At 36.1% G+C, this 27,037-nt stretch overlaps 1 protein-coding gene across 2 annotated transcripts in view; it reads right to left on the reverse strand.

Moving 5' to 3' along the window:
- The window catches only part of BAIAP3 (BAI1 associated protein 3), a 2,552,914-nt gene that overhangs the window by 517,989 nt on the left and 2,007,888 nt on the right, over positions 1-27,037 (reverse strand). For both annotated transcript variants that reach the window (XM_044089547.1, XM_044089546.1), the window contains exon 15: positions 4,118-4,235. In XM_044089547.1, coding sequence (XP_043945482.1) covers positions 4,118-4,235 — 118 coding nt within the window. The remainder of the gene's footprint in view (positions 1-4,117; positions 4,236-27,037) is intronic.

Genomic DNA, 27,037 nt, shown 5'->3' on the forward strand with positions numbered 1-27,037 from the left:
TTGTATAATAAATGTTCTATTTTTTTATTCAGGACGAATTTCTGTTCCTTAATAAAAAAAGATGTTCTTCTCTAAACAATCAATCATATCATTGTTTAAATTCTTATATTTTATTTCCCCATGTATAGCTTCTCTTTCTCCATGTTACATAGCATTTTATATTTCAGTTTAAAATTTAACCACCATTCTGACCAATCTTTACAAAATTCTCTCATTTCCACATGATCTTGCCATAATGTCATCATCTCATTTCTCCCTTTAGCATCCCATTTCACTTCATTTATTCTTTTTATACATTTCCCTATTTTATATAATCATCGTTTCCCTTTACCATAGTCCAACTTGCACTATGGCCTGAAAAACCTGTCAACAGCATTCATTGTTTAACTATTACTAAGCTTTCTGACTATAAAAAAATAACATATTTCTGTTCTTTTTTCCCCCTCTTCTATTTGTTCAAGTCTCTAAATTCCAGCATTTTAACTGTCCATATTTCATAATGTCCTTTACTATTCTTACATCATAAGCCTTCTTGTTTTGCTGTCTTAGATTGAAATTAAAGTCTCCGGCTACAATTATCTCCATGTTAACTGCTACATAGTTTATCTTTTTAAAATCTCTCTTTTTTATTACATATGCATATATTGCAATAATTCTCATAACATGTCCTCTCCATCTTACATCGATAATAGAAATTCTACCTCTTATAACAAAGTTGACATCTAATACTTTAATTGTATCTTTATATAAGTATTCCTGAGCAGGTCTCTTTCCTGAAATTCCATATCACATTTTTTTCCCACCACACTTTGGTTTGAATTCTTTCTGACTTTGACAAAAATCTAATGTCTTCTAGTATAATAACATCACTATCTAACTGATTACACCACTCCAAAATCCCTATTCTTCTTTCCGACTTTTTAAAACTATTGACATTTAATGACACAACTTTACATGTACCTCTGCTTTAAATAATCTGCATTCATCCTTTTTCTTTCTTTTTTCTGTTTTTAAATCTTCTGTATGTTTCCTTTTCCTTTCTCTCATTCTTTTACCAGTTGAATTTTCCCTTTGTTTAACTACATTCAATTTAATGTCATCATTCTCATTTAAACTTAATTCTTCTTCTTCAATATTTTCTATATTTAAATCGTCCTTTACTTTATCTTTTTGTATGATTTGTTCTTCATCAGTAATACTACTTTTTTCCCATTTTTTCTACTTCTATTTTTTCAATAACTTTGTCCTTTTTACCTTGTTCTTGTACTTCTGTTATGTCTGGAAATGCTTCATTTTCTTTTTCTTCATGCCCCCCCCCATATGCCTCACTTTTTTACATTTATAACATCTTGGTTCACAAGTTTTTGTATCATATCCTATGCCCCACATAAAAAAAATAGTCTTTTTCACATTTGTTAATTAAATGATCTGTTTCTCCACACAAAAAACATGTTTTTGGGTGTCCCCAATATCCAACCAGGCCTCTAACACCTTCCACATTAATAATTCTTGGAATATGCAGAATGCTATCATTTTCTAGTTTCATTATCACATTGCAGTCCCATGCCACAGTTTATAAACATCTATTGTCATACACTTTTGAAAAATTCAATACATTATTACATAATAAATGCTTTTTCAAAGTCTCTTTTTCCCTTCAGTTCTGAATTGAATCTTATTTTTTTCTTAGTTTCCCTAAAAGAGGGCTTAAGTACATATAAGTTCCATGGTGCACAGTTTTTCTTTTTTTCATTATCTTTTATAAATCTTTCCATTATCTGCTCAGTCTCAAAAAGAATGTCACAAAAAGTCTCTTTATTGATATGAATAAATGCTCTTACATTATTAGTTTTAATCCCAAGTGTCTAATAACTTCGTCTCATGCCTCATATTTGCCCATTTCTGTATCTTCCTTCTGTTTGATCCATACTTTGAACAATCTTTTTCTTCAAACTTACTTCGTTCTCTTCTTTTTACCATGCATTCTCTCTTTTAGCATTTCTGCATAAGATTTCTTTTCAATCTTCATGCCTTCATTCTTTTGCATTTCTTCATTCTGTATTCTGTCCATCATCTTTCCCCATGACATTTCCTTACTATTTTCTGGCTTGCTGTCATCGACCATGCCTAGTGATATATCATCCTGCAACCCTACTGATTGGAGGGTTGTAATAACACACTCTTGTGTTATACTTTTGGACTCAAACAGCTTTTGCTGAAACACATCTTCTGAATCCATGATGGATACATCCACCCCTTGAAACTGCTTCTGCAAAGGCTCTACATACTTTTCTGTCAACTCCATCACTCTGTTGTTATTCTTGACCATCTCCTCACTCTCCAGCACAAAAATTACATCTATTGCCTGACTGACAGCATCAGAAACACTAACATCTTATTCAAACTCCTTCTCTCACTCCATTTGCACTTAGATTCCTGCTTCTCCAGACCACCTTAGCACCTGGAAAGGAAGACAGGAAGTGTCACACCACAAAGAGTCCCCATACATAAAAAAAAATAAAAAAGAGTAGGGGAAGTTCCACAGCTCCCTGGCCAAATTTCCCCTAGTCAGTATACCTACTACCTTGAGTCTCCCATCAAAAGAGGTCATTGGCCTAGTGGGGATAACCTGGTCAACAAAGTGTAAATAAATACATAGAAGTCACTGTGATGTGATAAGGCACAAAACAGTAAGAAACATAAAAAATGATATTTAACTAGTCATAGTTGCTCAATAACATTGAATGCTTTCTTCATGACACTTGTGCAAAAATGTTTAATGTATTTAGTGTCTTAAACCTCACTCTCAATGCACTTTTGGTGCATTAATGGCCAACTGTAAAACAGTATTAGTAATCTGAATTTAAGTCATTTGTAGCCTAGCTGAATCTTTCTTTTAGTAGCTTCACATTCAGGAGAACACAACATATATACCCAGAAGAAACCTATTGCTGCTTTTTAGTTGCCTTTTTTCAATTTAGCCTTCAGAAAGCTAGAGTTGTGGTAATGTTTAACTTTTTTGCCACAAAGTTTATTTGTAACACACAGCACACATTGAAAAGAAAAAAACTATATGCAAATACAATAACAGGAATCAGTGGCAACGATTTCAGATGTTTTACTATACACCATCTATGCAAGACTGATTTCTATTCTTTTCACTATGAGTTGGATTCACTATAAGTGTTAGCCGACGACTGTGCATAACGAACTACACAGCCATAACAACATTAGGCACTCCTGTAACACCTTTTCAGTAGATGGACATGCAGGTATATTATTAAAAGTCATAACTTTTTAGCAATTTATTTGTGTTATTCCTCATAATTAGTTACCCAAGTAGCAGGAACACTACTACAACTGGAAAATAAACACTCAGTATCTCTAGAATAAAAACTGAAAACAACAGTACAGAGATCAGTGGTATTTGTTCCATTATAGTTAACATGTTTCTGTTTCTTACTTTTTTAGCCTATGAAGTAAAATTGTATTTATGCTTTTTGTCCTGATATAGACATTCTGTACCATGTGGTAATCCAATCATTGCTTAATCCTTCCATACCTATCATGTGAATGACATCATTATGAATGTCATCTTGTGTTTCTCTTCATACAATTTTTGAATATTCACGTTTTCTTTTCTCCCATAGTACAAATACACAACAACAACTTCACAGTCTGTTATAAGATAATGAAGACTTAGCTACAGGGTGTCACACAGTTTTGTTCTTACAAAAATGATACATGCCCACCATGTAACAGTCTGGCTGCAATAGCAATTTAACTGAGTTTTCTTACAGGAAAATATATAACCTAGTCATTATATAAGACATCAGTCTAAAGATCTGTGTTCAGGAACTGCAGCACTAATTCAAAAATAACACAAATTGTAATGAAAGTTAAATAAAAGCTCAGGTTATAAAATGAACTATGGTTACTGGTTTCAAAAATGAATTTTAAAACTTTCAACTTTTTTCTTGTGAATTGATTTATAGTAGAAAATATATGATTATTAAAAGCCAAGCTATCCCGTCAGACATGACATCACAGTTTATGACTGGTAGAACTTACAATGTCTAATGTGTATTAATGCAGGATGCTGTAATAAAATACTTACTTGTTCTCCTTCTAAACCCACATGGTCCCACTGTTCTTCAATGTTTTTCAGCAGTTCCAGAAGAAAAGTATATTCCAAGCTCTGGATTTGATGGTGCTTGCTGTAGGCTTGCCACTTACTTAAGTATAAAGAAACACACAAAGTTATCTTACTACTTTTGTACATTTCATAATCTGCAGTTATGAAGCTGGTACAGGATATTATTCAATCCTTGAAACATGGGAATACTTTCTCAAATGTGATAAATGCATTTGACATTACAGTTAATCCTGTTTTTAATGTCAAAGTGTTATCTGATAGTGAAATATTTTTTCTAGCAATATTCTCATAATAAAGATTCTGCTCCCCCCTGCCCAGCTTTCAGAAAAACAGATGGTGTGACATTTGTGTATGGAACTGCACATAGACTGCAGAAGTGATTGCACACAACAGTTTACATTGTTTTAATATTATTTTCATATTATTTTCATAACAGTGGGCCATTCTGCCCTTTTTTGGAAACATTTATCATGAAATATGAATTATATCTGATCAGACTAGAAAACTGATAAAAATAGGTATAACAGTCCAGAAAAAATGTCTAGTATAGAGGAAACTACAGTGCTGTAAACAAAGACTGTGCATTCAATAATACACCCAAAATTACTAGAAGTGTAGGAATAAAAGATGTGTATCATATAATGATTTTAAAAAGTATACTCATTACAAAAGAGGGACTTCACTTCCAAATATTATAAATCAGAGTGAAAAAAATGCATACATATCTGCCAGATCCACATGTCAAGCACTGGGTATTTTATTTTTAATTATTTTAAGTACGTCTTTGCAGCTTACACTATGACTAAAGAAAGTGAATGCACGGAGGACTGGAATCCCAAACAGAATTTGTGGAAAAAAAAAACATCTCGCCAAAAAAGCACTTTTTTTAAATGTTTTTGCCGAGGGGCAAGCCCTGTCCCCAAACTTACATATACACAAACCCTGAAATCACAGTTACTCAAAAAAGGGGGAAATTCCCCCCAAAAGGGAATCTCTTCTGGCACAACTCACTGACAGTGATTTCCTATGGAGGAACTGTGATCATCAGCAAATTACAGCTTGGGCAGGCAAAGCATGACAGCTCAAGCTTCATCCATCTGTAGGATAATCAACTTTGTTTGAGCTTTAACAGATAATTTAATTGCGGTAACTGTATTTTTCCGCAGTAATATTGCAAAACACTTTCAAAATGTCTGGTGGAGTAAGAATGTACTCATATTTCAGTACAAAAAAACAGAAATATGCCTAAATAATACAAATGCATTTTCATTTCACATAACTTAATGGTTTACGTAATAGTTCCAATAGAAAATATAAATTCCATAGAAGAACAGTATATGTATATTTACTATATATCATATACCACACAAAAGAGTATATGAAACAAACCCCAACTAAGTTATTGTTTTAGTTAAAACTAAACATCCAAGTATTGCTGATTCTTTTAGAAAAAAATAATTCATAACTAGTTTAATTTAACTATTAGCAACTTAACTAAGAAAAACACAATTTGATTGCAACAATTTCTCTATTTTTTAAATCAAAAGAAAACAAAGGTCCCTAAAAAATGCATTCAAGGGAGTTTGTTTACACATGCCACATTTCTGTATTCCACCTACAAACAAAGAGATGGAAAATCAAATACTTCACTAATAATGTGTCAGACTTTATTTTTCAGTGTTTTTCTTAAGAATTATGTGCTCTTAGATGTATGGAAGGTTACCTGACTGATGGTCTTTTGCCTAGTAGCTAGCCAAAGTCACGCATTACCGTTCTAGGGTTGCATGCCACATAATGGCCTGCTGTTAGGAATACTTACCTTTTACTTTACTTGATGCAGATGAGACTTAAATTGTTCTTATCACAGTTTTAAAGACATACAGTCATCAAACACCATAAACATTTTGACAAAACATTTCCAAGTGGAAGTATGCATAAATAAAGATTACACTGGTTTAAAAATTCCCAAGGATATCATCAAGTACATCTGAAGACTTAAACAACCAATCACCGAAAAGGATTTTTTAACCATTTTTTATGTAATCTGGATTACAGAATGGGTGGGCAAACTGTACATCAGCACCCTGACTGGAGAAGGAACGTTCTCCAGCAGGGTATTAATGTACAAGTAATGCCCGCTGAATAGGGAGTCTGCCGCTTCATGGCAGCATATCAAGCTACCATGATGCTCAGACAGAAAACACCTAACAACCACCATTATTTTATACTCACTAAGCAGCACTTCTGCTGTTTAGTGAGTGTAAAATGTAAAAAAAAAAAGAAAAAAAAAGAAAAGGAAAATTAAAGCAAAAGTGTGTGTGTTTATGTCTGTGTGTGTAAGTGTTTGTGTGCATGTGAGTGAAAGCTAGATCAAGTGACGCAAAATTTTACACTTGCTAAGCACCATTTTTGCTGTTTAGCAAGTGTAAAAATAAATAAATAAACAAAGAAAACCGTGTATGTTTGTGTGTATGTATGTCTATGAGTGTGTTTACATTTCTGTCTGCATGTGTGAGTGAATGCCTGCATGAAAGCAAAAGAGACTGTGTGTGCATATGTATGTGTGTGAAAGCAGAAGAGACTAAGTATGTGTGTATGAGAGAGAGAAAGAGAGTGAATAGTGAGATCGAGCAAGATGTTCATTTTACATTCGCTAGGCAGTGATTTTGCTGTTTAGCGAGTGTAAAGTAAAAAATAAAACATACTTAAAATAACATGTGTGTGTATCTGTGAGTGAGAGTGTGTGTGTGTGTGTGTGTGTGTGTGTGTGTGTGTGTGTGTGTGTGTGTGCAAAAGCAGAAGAGACTACGTGTGTGAGAGAGGGAAAGTGAAGAGCGACAGTGATCCCTGCTAGCAGCAGCAGCACACATCTCAGCCTCTTAGAGCAAGAAATCTGGACAAATCATGGAGGTAGCTAGTGCCTCAGACTTCTGGGCAGACAAACACTTGCATTATTGTTTGCAGAAGTACTGTCAGAGGCAAGTCAGGGAGCCTGCAGCTTAGCAGAGAGGAATGCCTCATTCACGCTTCCAACAACTACATTATTCGCCTTCTGCTAAAGAGGTGGTCAGATCATTGTGGCTCATTAACACCTTTGCAAAGCAGGAAAAGAGAGCTTTGCTGCTGTTTGAGGTTATTAAAAAAAAGACAGATACTGTGGAATTAATATGGACCTGATGTAAAACAAATGCTTTTTTATTTAAAGGTGAATAGAAAATTATATATATATATATATATATATATATATATATATATATATATATATATATATATTTATATTTTTTTCTGCAGCTGGGAAAAAGAAATTCCATGGTTTACACTTAACTCTGTATTTTACTGCTCTTCCTTAAAAAAAAAAATTTTTTACAAGTGAAGCAGGCAAATATATATTCAACCAGCCCCTGAAAGGGTAACATTTACCAAGTGTCCTGGGACTCTACATGGAAAGAAAAGTTGAAGTCACATTGCAACAGGTGAAGAAGTAAACAAATGAAATAAACAGCCTTTGGGGTGATTTGCTACTATTGTTGCTTACTTAACAAGAATGAAATGAAAGCCTGAAACTGAAATCTATGTCATCACTTACAGACATCAGTCTCTAATAAATGGCAACAAACCAAACATTTTAGGAGAAAGGAGACAAATAAATAAATAAATAAATAAATAAATAAATAAATAAATAAATAAATACCTGCACATTTTTAAAGTGTTCTATTTTGGATGTAAAATGCTTCTCCAATACCATTAACATATACTACTACAGCAAGTTTGAAGCATTAGGCGGAGGAACTATTTAAAATAAAAAATATAGTACGTAAAAAATAAATAAGTAAAACACAACAATTTTACAGACGGCCCATTCTCTAAATGCAATAATGTCCTCCAGGGTATGTGTTAATGTGTAATTAATGCCCTTCCAGGGGTGTAGAGGCCCTCCGCCTGTGGCATCAGGCCTCATAACACCCCTGCACGGGTATTAATTACACATTAACACACATCCTGACAGACATTATTGCTTGCTTACATTTTTCCCATTTACTGCAAATTAGCACAGGCAATACATTTAAACAGTGTGTGTAAACTGAAAAAAATTATTTTTAGTTTACTTTATCTGTATTATACCAGTTATTTCTAACAGGGCCTACCCACAAAAAAAAAAAAAATCCAGAAACAAGCTTTACAGAGTTAATATTTTGAATGGCTGCTTTATAATTATTCAGAGATGAAGTTATTTCACTCCTGCTCTGAAAGCACAGAGTTTTTGATTGACAACATGGACAAATACTAAAAAGAGCACATACTTGTCTGACCTTATTAAATTTGCAGCCGGTAAACTCTATGACTGATGGGAATTCTAAGATGACTGGGATTTCAAGGAATTATCCTTCAAACAACCACTATACTGTCGTCTGGAAGTCATTCAGGGAAAAGTGACTAGCCCCAGGAAATATTTAAATCCCATTTAATAAGGAAATAAGAGTCTGCAATATTTTTGTAATTATAATTGTCTGTCTACTACAAATAGTTAAAGCAATGAATTGCAGATGAGTTTCCGTGTAGCTATGAGTATGATTTCCTTAAACTCTACTTGCAAAGTCATTTTGCAAGATAACCTGTGTGGCTGCCTGTGAAAAAGGCAGTTGTGTTCAGTGTTGTTACAGAAATGTAAAATTAATATTTCTCTACATAAGTAGTAACGACTGACAGTTCAGTATCATAGTCAAACCTGATGCCAGATAAGGAAGGTCTTTTCATCCACTGAAGGATTGTTTCCATACAATGCCTACTTTTGGAGGCATAGAAAATGGCTCTTGTGTTTATTTTTCATCAATTTTTAATCCTATTTTTTATTTAAAGGATGTCTTTTTTTTATATATAAACAGGCATTCCCTTTCCTTGTTCAGTGACAGTGAAATATTTACATAGTGCACTTTTTGAAGCTGCTAAATAATTTGCCAGTGAATATATATATTTGTTGAATTGTATGAGCAGGATAGAGAGAGAGTGTGTACATTTGTGTGTACGCCATGTGTGTATTGTTGCATGTGTATGTTTTTGTGTGTATACAATTATACAACAAAGAGAAAATTCTGCTAAAACAGAGGTACATACAATGTGAGTGTGTCACTAAGAACAAGGAATAGTGAACGTGGATCCATGACATTTGGATGAAAATCATTTCACTGAAAGATTTTCAAATACATTTTAGAAGTTGCAAACCCCCTGTTAATCCAGCATGTGGGAGCTTCACAATTCACACCACAAACTCCAAGGCCATATCAGCTTGAAGAAACAGGCAAATCCTGTAGTAACTGACAATTCAACTAAATAAATAACTTCTGCCATTATGTACCATAATCTTGACTTTTTGGTTCTGAAACAGAAAACAGACTAGATACCAAGTATATGTGGATGTAAATTATATAGTAAGTATTTAGGAACTGCAATGTACCACTTCACATTAGACTTGTGACAGAAATCTGTTCCTTTCTCTCTTTTTTTTTTTTTTATTTTACCTCTTGTCAGCCATGATGGCAAAACAATCCATTCAGATCTATTTCAACTATAACCCATGCCTGAAGTAGTTAACAGCACACTACAGTGGCATACAATAAATAGGTTCAGGCAAAATACATAGATAGATGAACACTGCATCAATGGGAGCAGATGATGTCCCAGGATGCCTTCTAAATAGCATGAAACATGACCTATCAGGCCCTTTGGAATTGCTATTTAACTGTAACTGCCAAACAGGCTTCATGTCTCACAAAAGGAGAAAAGCAACAGTCATAGAAAACATTAATTTAAAATATTGCATTTGTATGTTAGTGGACAGAAACATTACTATAATGAGTAAAAGGGCACATACAGATTTGTATTCCTACTATACTGTACATTATAACATAGTTTTGCATTCTTAAACAGTATAATGGGAGCACAGAAACTCTTATATCTATACTATAAAGATTAATGGGGCTCATATGCTTTTCTGTCCATAAAATACCATATACTACACCATGGATAGCAAACTGCTTCGCAAACAGACAGGGCTACACTGTCCTTGAAAAGGCTCACTTCCAATGGTGTGTACCAGTGTGCTGTTATGAGGCCATTCCAGTTTAGTATTTACTTATCTGATGTCAAAGTTGACATCAAATGTCACTGCTTCACCAATTTTAACAATGGCTGTTAACTTGAAGCCATTATAAACTTTCCTAAGGACTCCTAGATTTTACAAGATGGATTGAACAACAAACAGATGGTGCTAAGACTGTGATCTCAGGCAACATACAAAAAAAGTGTAGTACTGAATCCCTTGGCAAATAGGAGCACCCTTGTTACTACAACAGTAATAGTCCCCAGTCAAAATGGATACTGTTATCAGAGACCTTGGCATGTTTGCTGACAATAAGTTCTTTTTCAGCTAGCACATTGTTACATTTCTATTTAGACAAGCCAATTCCTAATGGTATTTCTTCCAGACCCATGGATTTCATCATACCTCTCTAATCCTCCTTTATTTGACCCATAATTAAATACAACACAATACTCACTTTAATATAATGTATGAATGAACATGAAAGACCAACATTTCTTCACATTGAAAAAACAATAGCAGAAAGCCTTAAGGCTCCATTTCACTTTTCATTCTCTTCAGGGAATCTGTGCCTGGCTTACAAGACTACATATGACCCTGTCCTAGGTAACCTCCTTTATACCTGCAAAGCCAGCAACACCATGAACATCTACACTAAAGAGATCAGCCTTTACTACTGGCATGACAGATATCCCTCACTCAAAGTATTCCTCTTCTGTGGAACAGACCCCTTTTTATTAAACAAAGCAGTTCCCTCAGCATCTTCAAACATAACCTGGATGAGTGGATACATATACTCCAATATACCCCCACTGTACTCCAGAGAAAGGAGTAGTAAGCAATGCGAATTACAGTGGTTCGGCTACAAGTGATCTTTGACATCAAACACCTAGTAACAACCTGAGAACCAAAATGAACAAGTGCATTTTTATATTCTTATGATATCATATAGTGAAGTACGTAGTAACATACACTTTTACATGCTTACCATATCATATAATGGACACATATACTTTTATATGCTTACTGTATCATATAATGAGGTACATACTCTTTTATATCCTTACTATATTATATAATGAGGTACATACACTGTTATATGCTTACCATACCAGATAATGGGACTTAGACTTTTATATCCTTACTATATCATATAATGAGGTGCATACACTTTTATATCCTTACTGTATTATATAACGAGGTGCATACACTGTTATATAGGTTCATAGGTTCATAATAGGCTATCTGCCCTAGGGCATTTATAAGCCTAGCCAGAGTGTGTTTGGCTTTCGCCACCCATTTTAAATTAATTTTGCTATGCCCTTTTTCGAGGTTAGTATACTGTGCCTCTGTCTAACAGTGACACAGAAGTGATACCCGGGGTAAACCTACGATCTCCCATTCACTCATCAAGATTCCTCTTGAAGAGAGTCAATGAGGGACTCTGCCTAACCTGGACTGGGATTTTATTCCAGAGTGAAGGGAGCCTCTGGGTTATGAATCTGTCCCTACAGCATGTCCTATTTATTTCAGTGCTGAGGTTCAAGTCTCTCGAGTGTGTAGCTCGATGGGATTTGGATTTTCTGAGGTGCAGCATGTCCATTAATTCCGGGTTGGACATGGCTTTATACGTCAGGCACAGATCGCCTCTGAGCAGGAGGTATGCCACTGAGTAGAGCTGGAGTTTCTTTAACCAGGCAGCATATGTCATCTGTTTGAGCCCTTTGATCCTCTTGGTGAGGTACTTTTGGGATCTTTCCAGTTGCTGCAGGTGTCTGGTAAGGTACATCCCAAAAGGGGCATTGTACTCAATTATGGGCCTGATGAGGGATGAGTAAAGAGGCACGATGACCTCCCCTGATCTAGATGTGAATCCCTTCATGATTAGGTGGGCTATATAAAATGTTTTTCTAACCACTTTGGTTGTCAAATGAGAGATTGCTATCAACTTGGGTCCCCAGGACCTTAATTACTTCTTCTGTAAATAATGGATTACCACCTATGTGGTAATTTGTGGGCACTTTGTTTTTGCCAAAGGGGATGACTATACACTTTTTGGCGTTTAGCTTGAGGCCATGGCTCTGGCATCAGTTGTCTGTTTCTATGAGGCCCTTTTGAAGGATGCTTGTGTCGGCTGGAGAGTTGATTATGGCGCCCAGTTTGCAGTCATCTGCGAACTTGGTCAGCCACAGTCCTTCCGTGTTGGCCTGTACCTCCGAGAAATATATACCGAACAAGAGAGGTCCCAGGACTGAGCCTTGTGGGACATCACTTGTAACTGGTTTGGAGTCTGACATGGCTCCAGCAATTCTAACCATGTGGGTTCTGTCCTTGAGCCAGTTTGCAACCCATCTAGTGACATAGGGGTTTATATTTAAGCTGGTTAGCTTATCTATAATGCCCGAGTGGGGTATTGTATCGAAGGCTTTTGCGAGGTCCAGGTAGGCTGTGTGAACCACCTTCCCTTCGTCAATGGCCTTGGTGACTGTTTCAAAGAAATCAACCAGGTTTAAGAGGCAGGATCTGCCCTTAACAAAGCCAAACTGGGTAGGATCCAGTGTCTGTAGGTCCCCATTATCTTTATTTATGAGGTCCATGATGATCCTTTCCATAGCTTTGCAGACCAAGCTAGTCAGGCTTATGGGGCGATAGTTTCCAGGATCCATTGAGGCACCACCTTTGTGGAGAGGGACCACTGTTGCTGTACGCCACTCTTTGGGTACATATCCTGTAGTAAGGCTGAGATTAAACAGTAGTTTTATGTTTGGGTTTAGCTCTTCTTGGAGTTCATGTAGGACGCAGCCCGGGACACCATCTGGTATGTACCCTGTGATACAGTATAGTAAGGATATAAAAATGTATATGCATACCATACCATATAATGGGATGTGCACTTTTATATTCTTGCTGTATCATATAATGAGGTACATGCTCTGTTATATCCTTACCATACCATATAATGGGACACACACTTTTATATCCTTACTATGTCATATAATGAGGTACATGCAATGTTATATCTTTACCATACCATTTAATGGGACATATACTTTTATAACCTTATCATACATACCATATAATGGAGGACATACATTTTATATCTTTACAATACCATATCATGGGGTACATACATTTTCATATCCTTACTCTATCATATTGGGGGCACATATATTTTCATATCCTTACAATACCATATCATGGGGTACATACATTTCTATAGCTTTGCTATATGACATTAAAAAGTACCTACATTTTTATAGCCTTACAATACCATACCGTGGGGTACATGCATTTTTATATCTTTACTATACAATATTATGGGGTACATACAGTTGTATATCCTTGCTGTATGATATTATGAGGTACGTAGAGTTTTATATCCTTACTATACTGTATCACAGGGTACATACTTTTTTATCCTTACCATACCATGTAATGTGCTACATACCTTTAAATATCCTTACTATACGATATATGGGGATCATGCATTTTATATCCTTACTAGTCCATATCCTTATCAGTATACATCCTGATAATTTACTGCGATTTTACACTCAATCTTTCTTGCCATCTCTCTTCTCATATTTTCTCCATATTCACCTGCTCTGCTCACTGTGATCCTTCCTCCAACTCTTTTTATAATAAGTATTAACTTTATCCTCAATATAATATGACAGTTTAGTACAGTTTTTATCTTTTCTTTCCATTCAGGCCCTGTTGTCACTACATCTGACCCCGACAGTGCCGGAGCTCTGCCTCAATGACCAACCCCCAAATGTTTTCACTGAGAATTTTGTCATTGTTACAATGTAAGTAAATGTAACTTGAAGAACCTTGTTGTGTATTAGCTTCAACTAGTTAAATACTTGCCTGCCTGTGCTGGAAATTGGCTTTAACATCCCCTCCTCCAAAATAGTAGTCATTCTACTCTAAGAACCACTTACTAAGTTGGCCACTATCTTTCTCTTGACCAATAGATTACACTGGATATCGCAGTTACTAAGTCTCCCTAGCCGACACGTTTCTGCATTCAGGAAATTAAAGAAAACCTGTTCTACTTTGTATTACTCTGTTAATTGCTTTTTACTGGCCATAAACTGATTAATCTCTGTCATTATTTCACTTTAGGATGAATTCCCCAAAATCTAATCCTAACTCTGCCCAACAGCCACACATCACCACATCAACTTTCAACTTCAAACCTGTACTCACATCTTATATAAAACTAATCTTAAACAAACTCAAACCATGCCCTAGTTCAGCTGATGACCTTTCAAGTGAGCACCTTAAAACAGTAGCTGATAGCATATCTTGTTTCAATCCTTATAAAGAGGTCAACCTGGGAATCCCATGTTCCATCTCTCTGGAAAAAGTCACACATTATCACTTTGCACAAAGAAGGAAATTCAACAGACATTGCTAACTTTACACCTATAACAGTTGGATCCCCCCCTCTCCAAAATACTTGAAAAATGTATTCAAAACAATTGCTAAACTATTTCCTGCAGGAAGAACTCCTATCCCCAACACAACATGATTTCCGTCCTTCTCATACTACTAACACTGCACTTTTAACTCATATAGATACTGTAAATAAAGCTAGAGATAACAGCAAACCAGTCTCCTCCATATTTCTAGATTTGTCTAAAGTCTTCAACACAGTTTGTCATAGCAAACCTCCACTTCAAAGCTCCTGAATAGGTCTCTCTCAGCCCACCCATCTACGGTTCAAAAGCTACCTATTCAATAGATATCAGTCAGTAAAACAGCACTCCACCCTCTTCCCATATGTCCCAGTCACCACTGTACCAAAAAAGTTTATCCTTGGTACACACCCCCTTAACATTTTCACCAATACCCTTCTCACACCCACACAGCAGGCCTCCCTAATACAGTATACAGATGACTCTGTTCTCATTTGCACATTTGATAACATGGCAAACCTTCAAAAAATTACTCAGGAAAGCTCAATGACCACTGAAACATTGCTAACTCACAACTCATGTTCAACACAAAAAAAAAAAAAAACTTTTTTCTACAAATCCTTGTGTCATGAAAGAAAAAAATTAAAGTGCTGTCTCTTGATAATACAACCATTGAAGTTACTTCTCATATCAAATTATTAGGGATGACAGTGGGTGATAATCTTAAATTTGACCTCCATATGCAAAATTGCATAAAAAACTCACCAAAAACTATGGATCCTTTATAGAACCAAAACTTTCTTAGCAATGCAACTAAAACTACACTTGCCACTACTTATCTCCTCCTCACACTTCTTCATGGTGCTCCCATCCTTACTAACTTTCAGACATCACAAAAATCAAAGCCTGAACAATGCTATAACAAAGTTGCTACATTTTCTGCATATACCCCTTTCAGAACCCAGCACTGTACAGCACTAAAAAGCCTAAATTGGTTAGAACTTCCCCATCAATTAACATATACACAGCTTCTTAACTCCTAAAAAAATTATCCAGCATACATCTGCTTTTCCAGCAGTAAATAACATTCTATACAACTATATTCCCAGTTGGTCATTATGATTTAATGACCAAAAACTCCTGTCTGTCCACAAATCTATCAAATCTGTTGGACATTGTCTGTACTCATACCATGTTGCTAAGACCTGTACATCCTTACCTGTATCCATCAGGTTAATACTGTCCATCCCATCCTTCAAAGACCACTCTGAAATGCTTCCTAGCCAAAAGCTGGCTCTGTTCTTGTTCAACAACTTCTTATACCATCGGTTAGTAGGAGGTAATTTGTCTTAGAAAAATTCTTAAGCATTTTTGAGGTTGATGGGATGGCTGGCCTTATGATTACATTAAATGAGACTGATTTATGGTCAAATCTTAGCAGGGAGGACATCACACGGTGTGGGGGGGGGGGTGCAGTGCTCTCCCATGTTAGTGAGTACTACATCCAGGAGATTTGAGTGTTTTGTGGGTGTGCTGACTAGCTGGTCCAGAGCATTTACACTGACAAAGTCCAAGAACCTCTGAGCCAGCATGTTTGTCATTGGGTATGTTTCTCAGTCGATGGTAGGATAATTAAAATAACCCATGAGTAAGGTATTGGGCTGTATGGCAAGTGACTCCACAAAGTCCAGGTATGCAGTATGCTTTTCCTGTTTCATGGTGGAGACCTATAGCTAGCTATGATGTGGTAGAGACCTATCGCTATCTATGATGTGGTACGGGGCTTTGCCTCTGGTTAATTGGACATGGAGTACCACAAGATCGTCATACTGTTTTGACCAGTCTTGAGATGTACTTATCCTTAATGAAGATGGCTATACCTCCTCCTTTAGTTCTTTCATGCTCAGTTTGTGGAACGTATGGATGGCATTGTAGCCCTGCATGGCCTAGGTGCTTTCCATGTCTTTAAACCATGCTTCAGTGACTGCACAGATATCAGCATCTTCCGATGTGAGGAGTGCTTCCAGGTAGTGCAGTTTCTTTTTTAGACCCCTAGCATTAAGCAGCAGTACCTTGAGTTTATCTAGAGAGGATTTTATTATGTTGGGAGGTTGGTTATTTTGCCACTGCCTAAAAAATGGCACAATAGGGGTGGTTAATGTCTTTGCCAGTACCCGAAAGCCTAGAGGAGACAGGTGCAGACCATCTCTGGCAAAGCACCGTGGCCTGTTGACCATGTCTTCCCAGGCTGACAGCTATTGGATCCCTTTGGACTGACACCAAAAGCTAAGCCAATTGTTAACGTCAATCATATTTTGTTTGTATTGTGGCATCATCCTTGGAGAAGGCAGAATGCTGATTAAGGCTAGGCTTAAACCTGCCTGATACACATAAGCTCAGTCATGTCTCTCTTCATATAGTCCAGTGAGATACATCTCAAGTCATTCACCCCACATAGACTATGACGGAGTCATACTGGTACTTCTGGTTGAGTGACTTGAGTGCTTGACAGACTTGATGGATCTAGGCTCATGACAGGCAGATAACCATAACTTGCTCTTTATCCAGCCTGGTGAGGGAAACATCCATGTGTCTCACAATGGAGTCATCTATTACCAATACATTAGGTTTTGTGGTGTTACACCTTATGTGCTTATTTGTTGAGGCACTGGTGTGTGTGTTATTATGTGTTGTGGTTGTTTTTTGCATTGTTATATGTGTAAGTAATTTCCATTTGGGAGGCCTCAGATTTTTTGGTAAGTAACTAGTGAGTACCTCTGAATATGTTGGTTTATGTGTCATGTCCTTATTTAGTGTGGAGAATGTGTGTGTGCTGACAACCTGTTTGGCATTCAGTTTGTCCTTAAGTGAGAGTCTTGACTCCAATTTCATAGTGTAACTACATCTCTCACATAAACTGTTTGTTTGTTTTCAGAGTAAGTGGTTGTTAGTATACATGAAGAATTGCTACACTGACTCAGGTTGCCCATGTCTAACAGAATGGCCAGAGAGATGATGGGAAACTGCCCATCCATGATATCAGGCTCTTGCTGTATGTTTTACTGGGGAAGGAAATGGGTTAATTTGACAGGACAGTGCTGGCAGTGCCAAGACTACAAGAGGGAACTATACTTTGTGTAGGCTAAGGTTCATCAATAAGGCGATGCTGTGCAGTGTGTAACTGAGTCGCCCCTACAACAACAGAAAAGCTTGGAAGGGTTTCACTGACAGCTGTCTAGTGAAAAATTAAGCTTCTAGGCTTTTTCATCTATACAAGGGCACTGCTAACTGCCGCTGTGTGAAAAGCAGCACCATGAAAATGTGAGGCTTAAATAATGAGCAAAGATAAACAAGTTTTAAGCTAACTACCAATCAGTAAAGCACACAATAAGCCTTCCACCAGCAATCCCCAACGCAGACAGATTAGATCAGCACACTTCTGCCACAAGGGTGCAGAAAAATACTTTCTTAATGTAGATTAGCTGGCTTGAAGCTCAAGTGTAACAAGACCACACAAACTACCCACATCAGCCCTACAACTAACAGATACAGTATAACACAGTGCAATTAACTTCTTAAAGCAGCAGCAGACAACATATTTTTGAAACTGCTAAAGTACAGTCACAGTACTTAGAACCCTTTTGTGTGCTTTCCAGCTCAGATAGACCAGGTAAATACCTACTGCCACTAGATTAATAATCCCAGTCCTCCTAATGTAAAAGCACAGTAAAGAAGGGTCAGGAGTGAAATGCTACCACAAACAAACTCAAACTATATGAAATGCTACCACAAACAGACAAAGATACAGATACAGCAGTGTACTTTAAACAGCTTATAAAAGTGTGATTATTCAATAAACATCTTCATGTTGTATAAATAAGATAAGAGTGACTCGATTGTACAGAAGTTATAAAGGTACTAAAAACAAGATAAGCTGATTAATAAGCCCTATATCCATTAAACCTGTATGCAGAGATCTCAAGTGCTTCTCCAACCTAAACAGATCAGGCTACCTCCCAGTACACTAGATGGAAAATCCACTGACCTCTTGATGTAAAAACAAGTGCTTTCTAGAATACAAAAATACACTACTTTATCCAACAGCTAGCTATATAATGAATTCTGAGGAGACAAATCAGTAGAACAGACAGTGAGAAGGAAAAGTCACTTTTTCCATATAAGCACAAGGAAAGGCAAATAAATAATTCAAGATATCAACAGCAGTGTAGAAAGAGAGGAGTATATTAAGCTCAATTTACAGTAAACGTGGAGCTTAAAATCACCAGGTTAAAAAAACAGATCAATGAAGGGAAGGATGAATGGAAAAAACTAGCAGGGAATCACCTGTAGTGCTTTAGTTTATGCAGTCTTGAAATCTTTTCAGAAAAAGACAAAGGGCCAGAAATTTACTTTATATCTAAGTATCACTCAAACAATTTGACCAATAAAAAAAAACAAAAAAACACGTGAACTGTTCAGCCTAGCCAATTTAAGTGTCTAGCTCTCACTTAGAACAAAAACACCAGGCCAAGCAGATTTCTTAAAACAGAAAACAAAATGGCTCAGGTAAAAGAGAAAGTAGCTTTATCATTCGCAGACAAGAAAATATAGGTTTACTTTCCTCACCCAGCAGTGAATCAACAGCAGTGCTTTTAGTTTATGCAGGCTTGAAATCTTTTCAGAAAAAATGTTTTGTAATACTTTGGAGCTTTTCTCCCCAGTCCTCCACTGAAAATGGGCTCCTATCCAGTCGGAATTTCCTGATAATCAAATGTCAATAAATAAATAAATAAACATATCAAGTGGTATATACATTTTCATATCCTTACTATATCATTTCATGGGGTACATACTTTTATATATCCTTAGCATGCCATATCATGGCATACATACATTTTTTTTATCCTTAATATACCATATCATTGGGCACATACATTTGTATACCCTTACAATTACATATCATGGTCTACATACAACTTTATATCGTTACTATTCCAGTTTATGGAGTATACAGATTTTTATATCTGCCCCATACTGTATCATGGGACACACATATATATCCTCACAATACCATATTAAGGGGTACATACAATTTTATATTATTATACCATATTATGGGGTACATACATTTTTTATCCTTACAACAGCATATAATGGAATACATACATTTTTGAACTGCGGTGGTGGTACTGCGGTAGCGTTGTCGCCTCACAGCAAGATGTTGTCCTGTTCGATTCTCAACTAAAGCGTCTTCTGTGTGGAGACATGCATGAATGGGCGTACCTTTGTTGAAGGTTGTACGTCAGGGCTGGCAACTCGGTATGTAAAAATCTGCTGCCAATCATTAGCAGACCGGAGTTCCACTGTGGTGACCCCTAACCGGGAAAAGCCAAAAGATACAACAACATTTTTCTATCCTTATGATACTGTGTAATGGTGTATGTACATTTCTATAGTCTTACTATACCATATTGTGGGGTACATACATCTTTATTTCCTTACTATGCCATGTTATGGGGTGCATACATTCTTATATCCTTACTAAACCATATCACAGGGCACATAAATGTTTTATATCCTTATTATACCATATCATGGATCATGTATCATACCATGTTATGGGGTACATACATATTTATACCCTTACTATGCCATTTATTAGGGTACATGTGCATTTCTATTCTTACAATACATCATGGGCTACATTTATTTTTATATCCTTACTATTGTTTTAGGTATAAAGGAAAACTCCACCATTTTCTACAGTTTAACTCAACTCTTAGGTTGCTTTTCTCCCCACAATATGATTTCAGTACTGTGTAGGTACATAAAACCTGCTTGTACTTTATAAAACTTTCATTTATTCACTTTGGCATCAAAGGAAGGGAAAGACCACCCACTTTTTTTAAGCTTAGTGGAATTTGCCTACACTTGCATGACATACCACAGAGAAATTTGTAGTCAGGAGCTCAGGCTGCTGTAAACAAGACAGAGGTGTGAAATTGTTTTCCATCGTCTTTATTGCAGAAAGGAAGAAAATTTACACAGATTAAGTCAGTTAGTGGTTCAAAGGCAGTTGTCACCTCTTTTGTCAAATTTACATAAGCATCATCACAGTATTGAAATGCTAAGCTTTAATTAATTAATTAATTAATTAATTAATTAATTAATTTGGCATTTGTTAACTGGGTTAGTCCGTTTGGGCTGCAGAGCCCTTTTTAGCACAGATCTGAGGAGAAAAGCTCTAGAGATAAACAAATACAAAAACAAAGCATCATACAATATTAACACACAAGTGTATATACACAGGAGAAACAGACTACAACTTATAACTGAACATGCTAGAATGCAAGAGTAATACTGAGGGTTAAACTTTAAATGTGTGTTATTTATACTACTTTACATTTTAAGATGACTTGAATGTAGTATCAAAGATGTCTGCGACATTTAGGGAAAAGTCAGAAAATATTTTTTCTTGTAATTCTTGTAAAGTATCAGCACATTTACCAAAGGGTAAGGGAGGGGCTGTCAATTCATCTTGGACTACAAAAAGATACTTTAAACAAAGGCCTGCAATTTAACAACTGTTTTGGTTGCAGCTGTAGAATTCCTTAGTATACTATAAAATAAGCCCTGAGATGCACACAAATGAGGGCCATTCAAGAAATAAAAGAAGCAGTCCTGTTACACAGGGACGTCGGGAGGCGTACGCACTGTACTGATTTCAGTACAAGTTCTTTAGAAGAGGGGGTAGCTTTTTTAATTAATGAAAATTTCCAGTTGATCCCCTTTATTCCCAATTATTTCCCGGCCTTTTTAAAAGGTTTTTCCACTGTCATCACATACATGATGACATCAGCATCATGAACAGCCTGTCGGAATTTGGCTTGAGGGGTGTGACTGCTGAATCACTGGCTTGTGTTTATGTTTGGGTAGCAGCAACGTGTGTTCGGATGTCAGGTGCAGCAGCTATCCTAAAGGTAAGTGCAGAGCAGCAGGGACTATGGTTGTCATCTAGTTTTATATATAGTGTTGTCAGGTTTTATTTTTCTATATTAGTATTAATATTGATATTTGGTTGCTTTCACTTGCCTTTAAAGCATATTTATTGTTGCCAGCTGTATTTACTCTTATTGTGCTTCCAGCTGTTTAGCAATGCTAACGTAATGCCTGATCGCAGCAGTTGTTATCTTTTGTTCGAGCATTAAATTTGTATGCATTTCAGTATTTTTAGGTGTCAGAAATTGATTGGTCAATTCTGCCTTAAATCCGGTGACAGAACTGTTTTAGTGCTTTACTTTTGGAGGGATTTGCTCTGTCTATGGGTATTCAGGCTTAATGGCCCCTATGCAGATGTTGTGTGACTTTATTGAAGGGCTGCATTCATGGTTTAGTACATACAGTCTACAAATATGATGGCTTCTGGATTGGTGTTTAAGTTTTCATGTTACAAAGGTTTCAATATTTACTATACTGTCATGATAGGTTTATTATGCCCGGATATGCTTTTGAGTGTTTAACGTTTTGCAGTATTCTAGAGCTATGATTACCAACCAATTGTTTTATCAGTGTGTGATTGGTCAGATTTATGTATTTTAAGCTGTGATTGGGTGCAGTTTTTACAATTATAAATGTAGCCGTGTAAGTTACAGTTTGTGAATATATTTTTGTTGTTATATGGCTTGCAGTAATTAGTTGCTTAGATCAACTTTCAGCTTAGGAGCTTACGTGCAAGCTGTTTGATATTTTGGTTCTACTTCTACACGTCGTAGGCTAAGTTTTTATTTATGACATTTTATTCTTTATTGTGAGTTTTTATCCAATACGTAATTGTTGTAGTAGATTTTAACCAATCAGCTATCTTTGATTATTATCTGTTGCTTTGATATTACTATTATAAACAGACAGCCTTGAGTGAGTTCACTTAGCGTGAGTTTTTGATCTTTTTACATATGTTACTGCATTGGTTTAATCTTTTCAGGGCTCTACAAGTTCTCAACATATGGATCGATTTTACTTTTCCTAAAGTATAAGGCCATTTAGACTTTCAATGGCTAGGTTCACCTAAATTGGATAAGAGATTTAATGGTGATTTTAATGGACAGACTGCAGCAGGCCACCAGGCTCACTTACTACCGTGTGTGTGACTGTAAATATTAGAATTGAAGTGTGTCTGAGTATTTGATTTGCAGGGTCTGCTTGTACTGTGTGCGACTATTTGATTTTCAGGTCTGTTCTGCTTTTTAGTTTCATTTACCGCGCACCACGCATTTGAATTATCAGTTCCATTCAGTGGTTCACTACTTGACTCAGGGGAGAGGGTGTGTGTGCATGCAACTATTTGATTTACAGGTCTGTTCTGATTTACTACTTAAACTCTGCATTTTATTCAATGACTGCATTCTGCTTTATTACTTAAACTCTGCACGTGAATTATTCAGTTCATTGAGTATAGCAGGGCACCAGGTCCACTTATGACTGCGTGTAAGTATTTAATTTGCAGGTTCTGAAGTTTCTCAGTATTTGATTTGCAGCTGGTTCTGCTTTAAATTTGTACTGTGTGTGCGACTATTTGATTTGCAGGTCCATTCTGCTTTACAATTTTATTACCACATTTAAATTATCAGGTCCGTTCACTACTTGACCTGGGGGGGGGGGGTGCGACTATTTGATTTGCAGGTCCTTTCTGCTTTACTACTTAAACAGCCCAAATGTAATCTTTATCCACCACTGGCCAGATGCTGAGATACATTTTCTTTGAATGTGGGTTTCAATGCTGTTTCAATGAATGTGAGTTTCAAGGGCAGAGAAGTTTTAATGCTAAGTCTAGTTTCATTGTGAGACTGCATTGCTTTGTTTAGCAGATATTTATTGGTGTTTGTGCTGTAAAATGCAAAATAAAACTTTTCTGGCAAATCATTTAGGAATGAAGTCACTAGATAATGACAGACATTAAGTTTCAGATGTCATAACCTTCAGAAAAATGCATGCTAAAGCAAGACTTGTTATTCTATCGGCTGTCTTAAGTTTATACAAAATTAATTTTTAGTACTGTCTGTACACTCCCCCAATATATTTGGCCTTGTCCAGATTTCCTGCATTAAGAGGTTGAGAGGTATGTGCAAATAAATCACTTTATAGAATTAGGAATATCCAAACCTCTCAACTGTCCCCAATTTTGGCTCAAAATGTTGCTCTCCCCCTAATAATCCCTCAGCAAAATAGCAATTTTGGAAGAAAATGTGGAGGGTTTACAATTATAAATAACTGTAATGATCAGAGTTATACATTATTTTTATTTCAGAAATGCATGTAGATTCTCTAATTTTGTCAGCTGCCCAAGTTAACAGTGCTAATATTAAAAAGGTGTCCCTTCTTTGATAGGTTCCCAGCTGTATTGTGTGGCAATTTTATATTTTTGCATCACATTTTTGGTCCGTTTTTCATAAAATTGTGGTTTTCTGGCAAATTAGTGGAAAATCATTAAGGACTGAAGCTAGAAAATAATGGCAGACATTTGAGTTTCAGATTTCATACCTTTCAGAAAATTCATACTAATGCAAGACCTGCTACTATTCTAGTATCTTTCTAAGTTTATAAGAGCAATATTTAATAAATGTCCCTATTTTTGGGCCTTTGCCTCAGTTTTATTTATGGGTTTGTTGCTCTAAGAGGTTGAGAGGTATTGTGTGTGTGTGTGTGTGTGTGTGTGTGCGTGTGTGTGCGTGTGTGTGTGTGTGTGTGTGTGTGTGTGTGTGTGTGTGTGTGTGTGTGTGTGTGTGTGTGTGTGTGTGTGTGTGTGTGTGTGTGTGTGTGTGTGTAAGAGGTAGGTAGCATACCTCTCAACTGTCCAATTTTGCAGAATGTCCAGATTTTTGCCTCATATTTTTTTTCTGTTCCTCATACATTTTGTGATTTTCTAGAAAAATCATTGAAGGCTGAAGTTACTAAATAATGATTTGAGTTTCAGACTTCATGTCCTTTAGAAAAATTCATACTAGCACAAATCCTGTTATTCTAAGTTCACAAGAGCATTATTTAATATCTGTCCCTGTTTATTTTAGGCTTTGTCCATATTTCTTGCACTAAGTAGGTAGGGTTGTGTGTGTGAGTGAAACATCCTAGTTAGGGGTAGCAGGTGGTTAGTAATTTACTCATCCTCAAAACCTGTACCTTAGTTACAGAAAACAAAAGTATGAATCCTCTACCCCAACTACCATGCTGCATTTTTCAAAGAACTGACTTTCAGGTTCATTTTTAAGGAACCTAGTTTGAGTTAATCTATATTATATTACTGAAGAGGCATTACAGCAAATGCCTCTTCATCGATACTAAAAGAGGGAATCGAGAATTACGAATGGCCATAGCTTGGCTGGGGGGGGGTAGCAGTTTGAGAGCTGTGAGTACAAATTTGAAAATCCTAGTTACACCCCATGCTGTTACAGACATAAGATGACAAAAGGACTGACACTAATTCCATTATATGTCAATGTCATGGGAATACACCTTATGTCTAGCATGACTCATATAAAGCAGACTTAAAATGGATTATGGGAAAGAGAAAAGCTTGAAGAAAAACAAGATCACATTGATATGTCAAGCCCCATTGGCAGCCATTTTGCAGAAAACATATTAAAATTGTATAAGAAGTCAGAGTGATTTTGAGGTGTTAACTCTTTTCTTTAAAGGTAAGTACTGCAAAACATGTGTGCAGATCATGACAAGCCTAGAAAAAAAAAAGAAGAAGAAAAAATATTCAGAAGTTCCTCTAGTCCCAAAGAGAGCAAGACAGGATAAACCAGTGAAGAATTTCAGGCTACTCATTTTAGATCCTTTTTGCTCCTTCATGTAACTCTTTGTGGCTTTCTTCTCCAGTATAGAAGTCACTGGAACCACGAGCAGCTGGTAATAAAGGGGTTTATTAGACTCATACAACTTTTAAAACCGCTAGTAAAACTTTCACCTTAAACAAGGCTTCTTCAGGCATATCAAACAAAAGATACCATCTGCCATTTATATAATACCAAACTGGGTCACATGATGACAATCAGGCTCATTTGTGTATCTCTTTCAGTAAAGGCTTTAAAGATACATAGCCTTTCAAACCAGGTGAAATGTGTGCCCCTAAATATAAAATCCAATTAAATTCTTCCTTTTCAGTGTAATAATTAATATTATCCCATGTACATTATTATCAACTACTCTTAAAATTGAAATTTTAAAACTATGTCCAGATCCATTGTCTCTAATGTGTTTATATAGTGCATTTGCAACTATTTCTCTTTTAATTTCAGATAGGTGGTTACAGATACGATCTTTTAACCTCTGGTTCTTTTTGCCCACATAATACGCTTAACATGCAACACATCTAACCAGATAGACAACATTTCTAGTTTCACAATTACCATATGCATTAAGTCTGAAGATCTTGTTAGAAACTGGATGAGTAAAATATTTATCACAACAAATGAAACTACAGAAAGTACATCTGCCACATTCAGAGGTACCATTCTTAATTGGTCATATCTTACTAGATATATGCGTCTGCTCTTTATAACATAACAACTGCTTCAAACTTCGATTATTCTTATAACGAAGCATGGTCTCTCCTCAACTGCCATCTGTAGTTCTGGTATATCATGTAGGATGTATCAGTATTTCTCAATGATTTTCTTAAAATTGGCAGTATTTCAGTTATATGTTAAGATGCATCTAACTTTACTCTGTAAACATTTATTCATTAGTACCTCTTGGCTAGCCTCTGAGAATAGTGGCTTAGCTGTGGTAGATCTGCAACTCAACATCCTCACAAGTCTCTAGTACCTTCTGCTTATTATAACCTCTATTAACAAACTCTGCAGCAGTGTTATGTAATTGCAACTACATGTTCTCATTGATTGTGTTCAGTCTTGCAACTCCATAAAGTTGATTCTTAACTATGTTGTCAAACATAAACTGTGGGTGCATGCTATCACGGTGTAAATATGCATTTTTAAGCTGTTTTTTTATATAAATGAGTATTTAAAGTATTTAAAGTATTGTTGATGCCTCTAAACATTGTTTTGTCCAAAAAGTTGATACTCTTTTTGTTTAACGTAGAAAGGGACATGTGGAGGATAAATATTCATAAAACATTAAAGCTATCAACACTACCTCTCCATATTAAAAATAAATCATCCACAAATCTACGATAAAAATAACATTCCTTGCTAGACCATTACCCATTCCCATATAAACATAGCAATATTTGCATAACTGTTAGCAGTGGGGGTTCCCATTGCTACTCCTCTCTTTTGGACATAAAGTTGTTTTTGAAATAAAAATGCATTCTTCAACAGAACCATATGTAATAAGTCACAT

The sequence above is a fragment of the Protopterus annectens genome, chromosome 12.part0, assembly GCF_019279795.1.
Source record: "Protopterus annectens isolate FY-2018-M chromosome 12.part0, PAN1.0, whole genome shotgun sequence".
Classification (NCBI taxonomy): Eukaryota; Metazoa; Chordata; order Ceratodontiformes; family Protopteridae; genus Protopterus; species Protopterus annectens.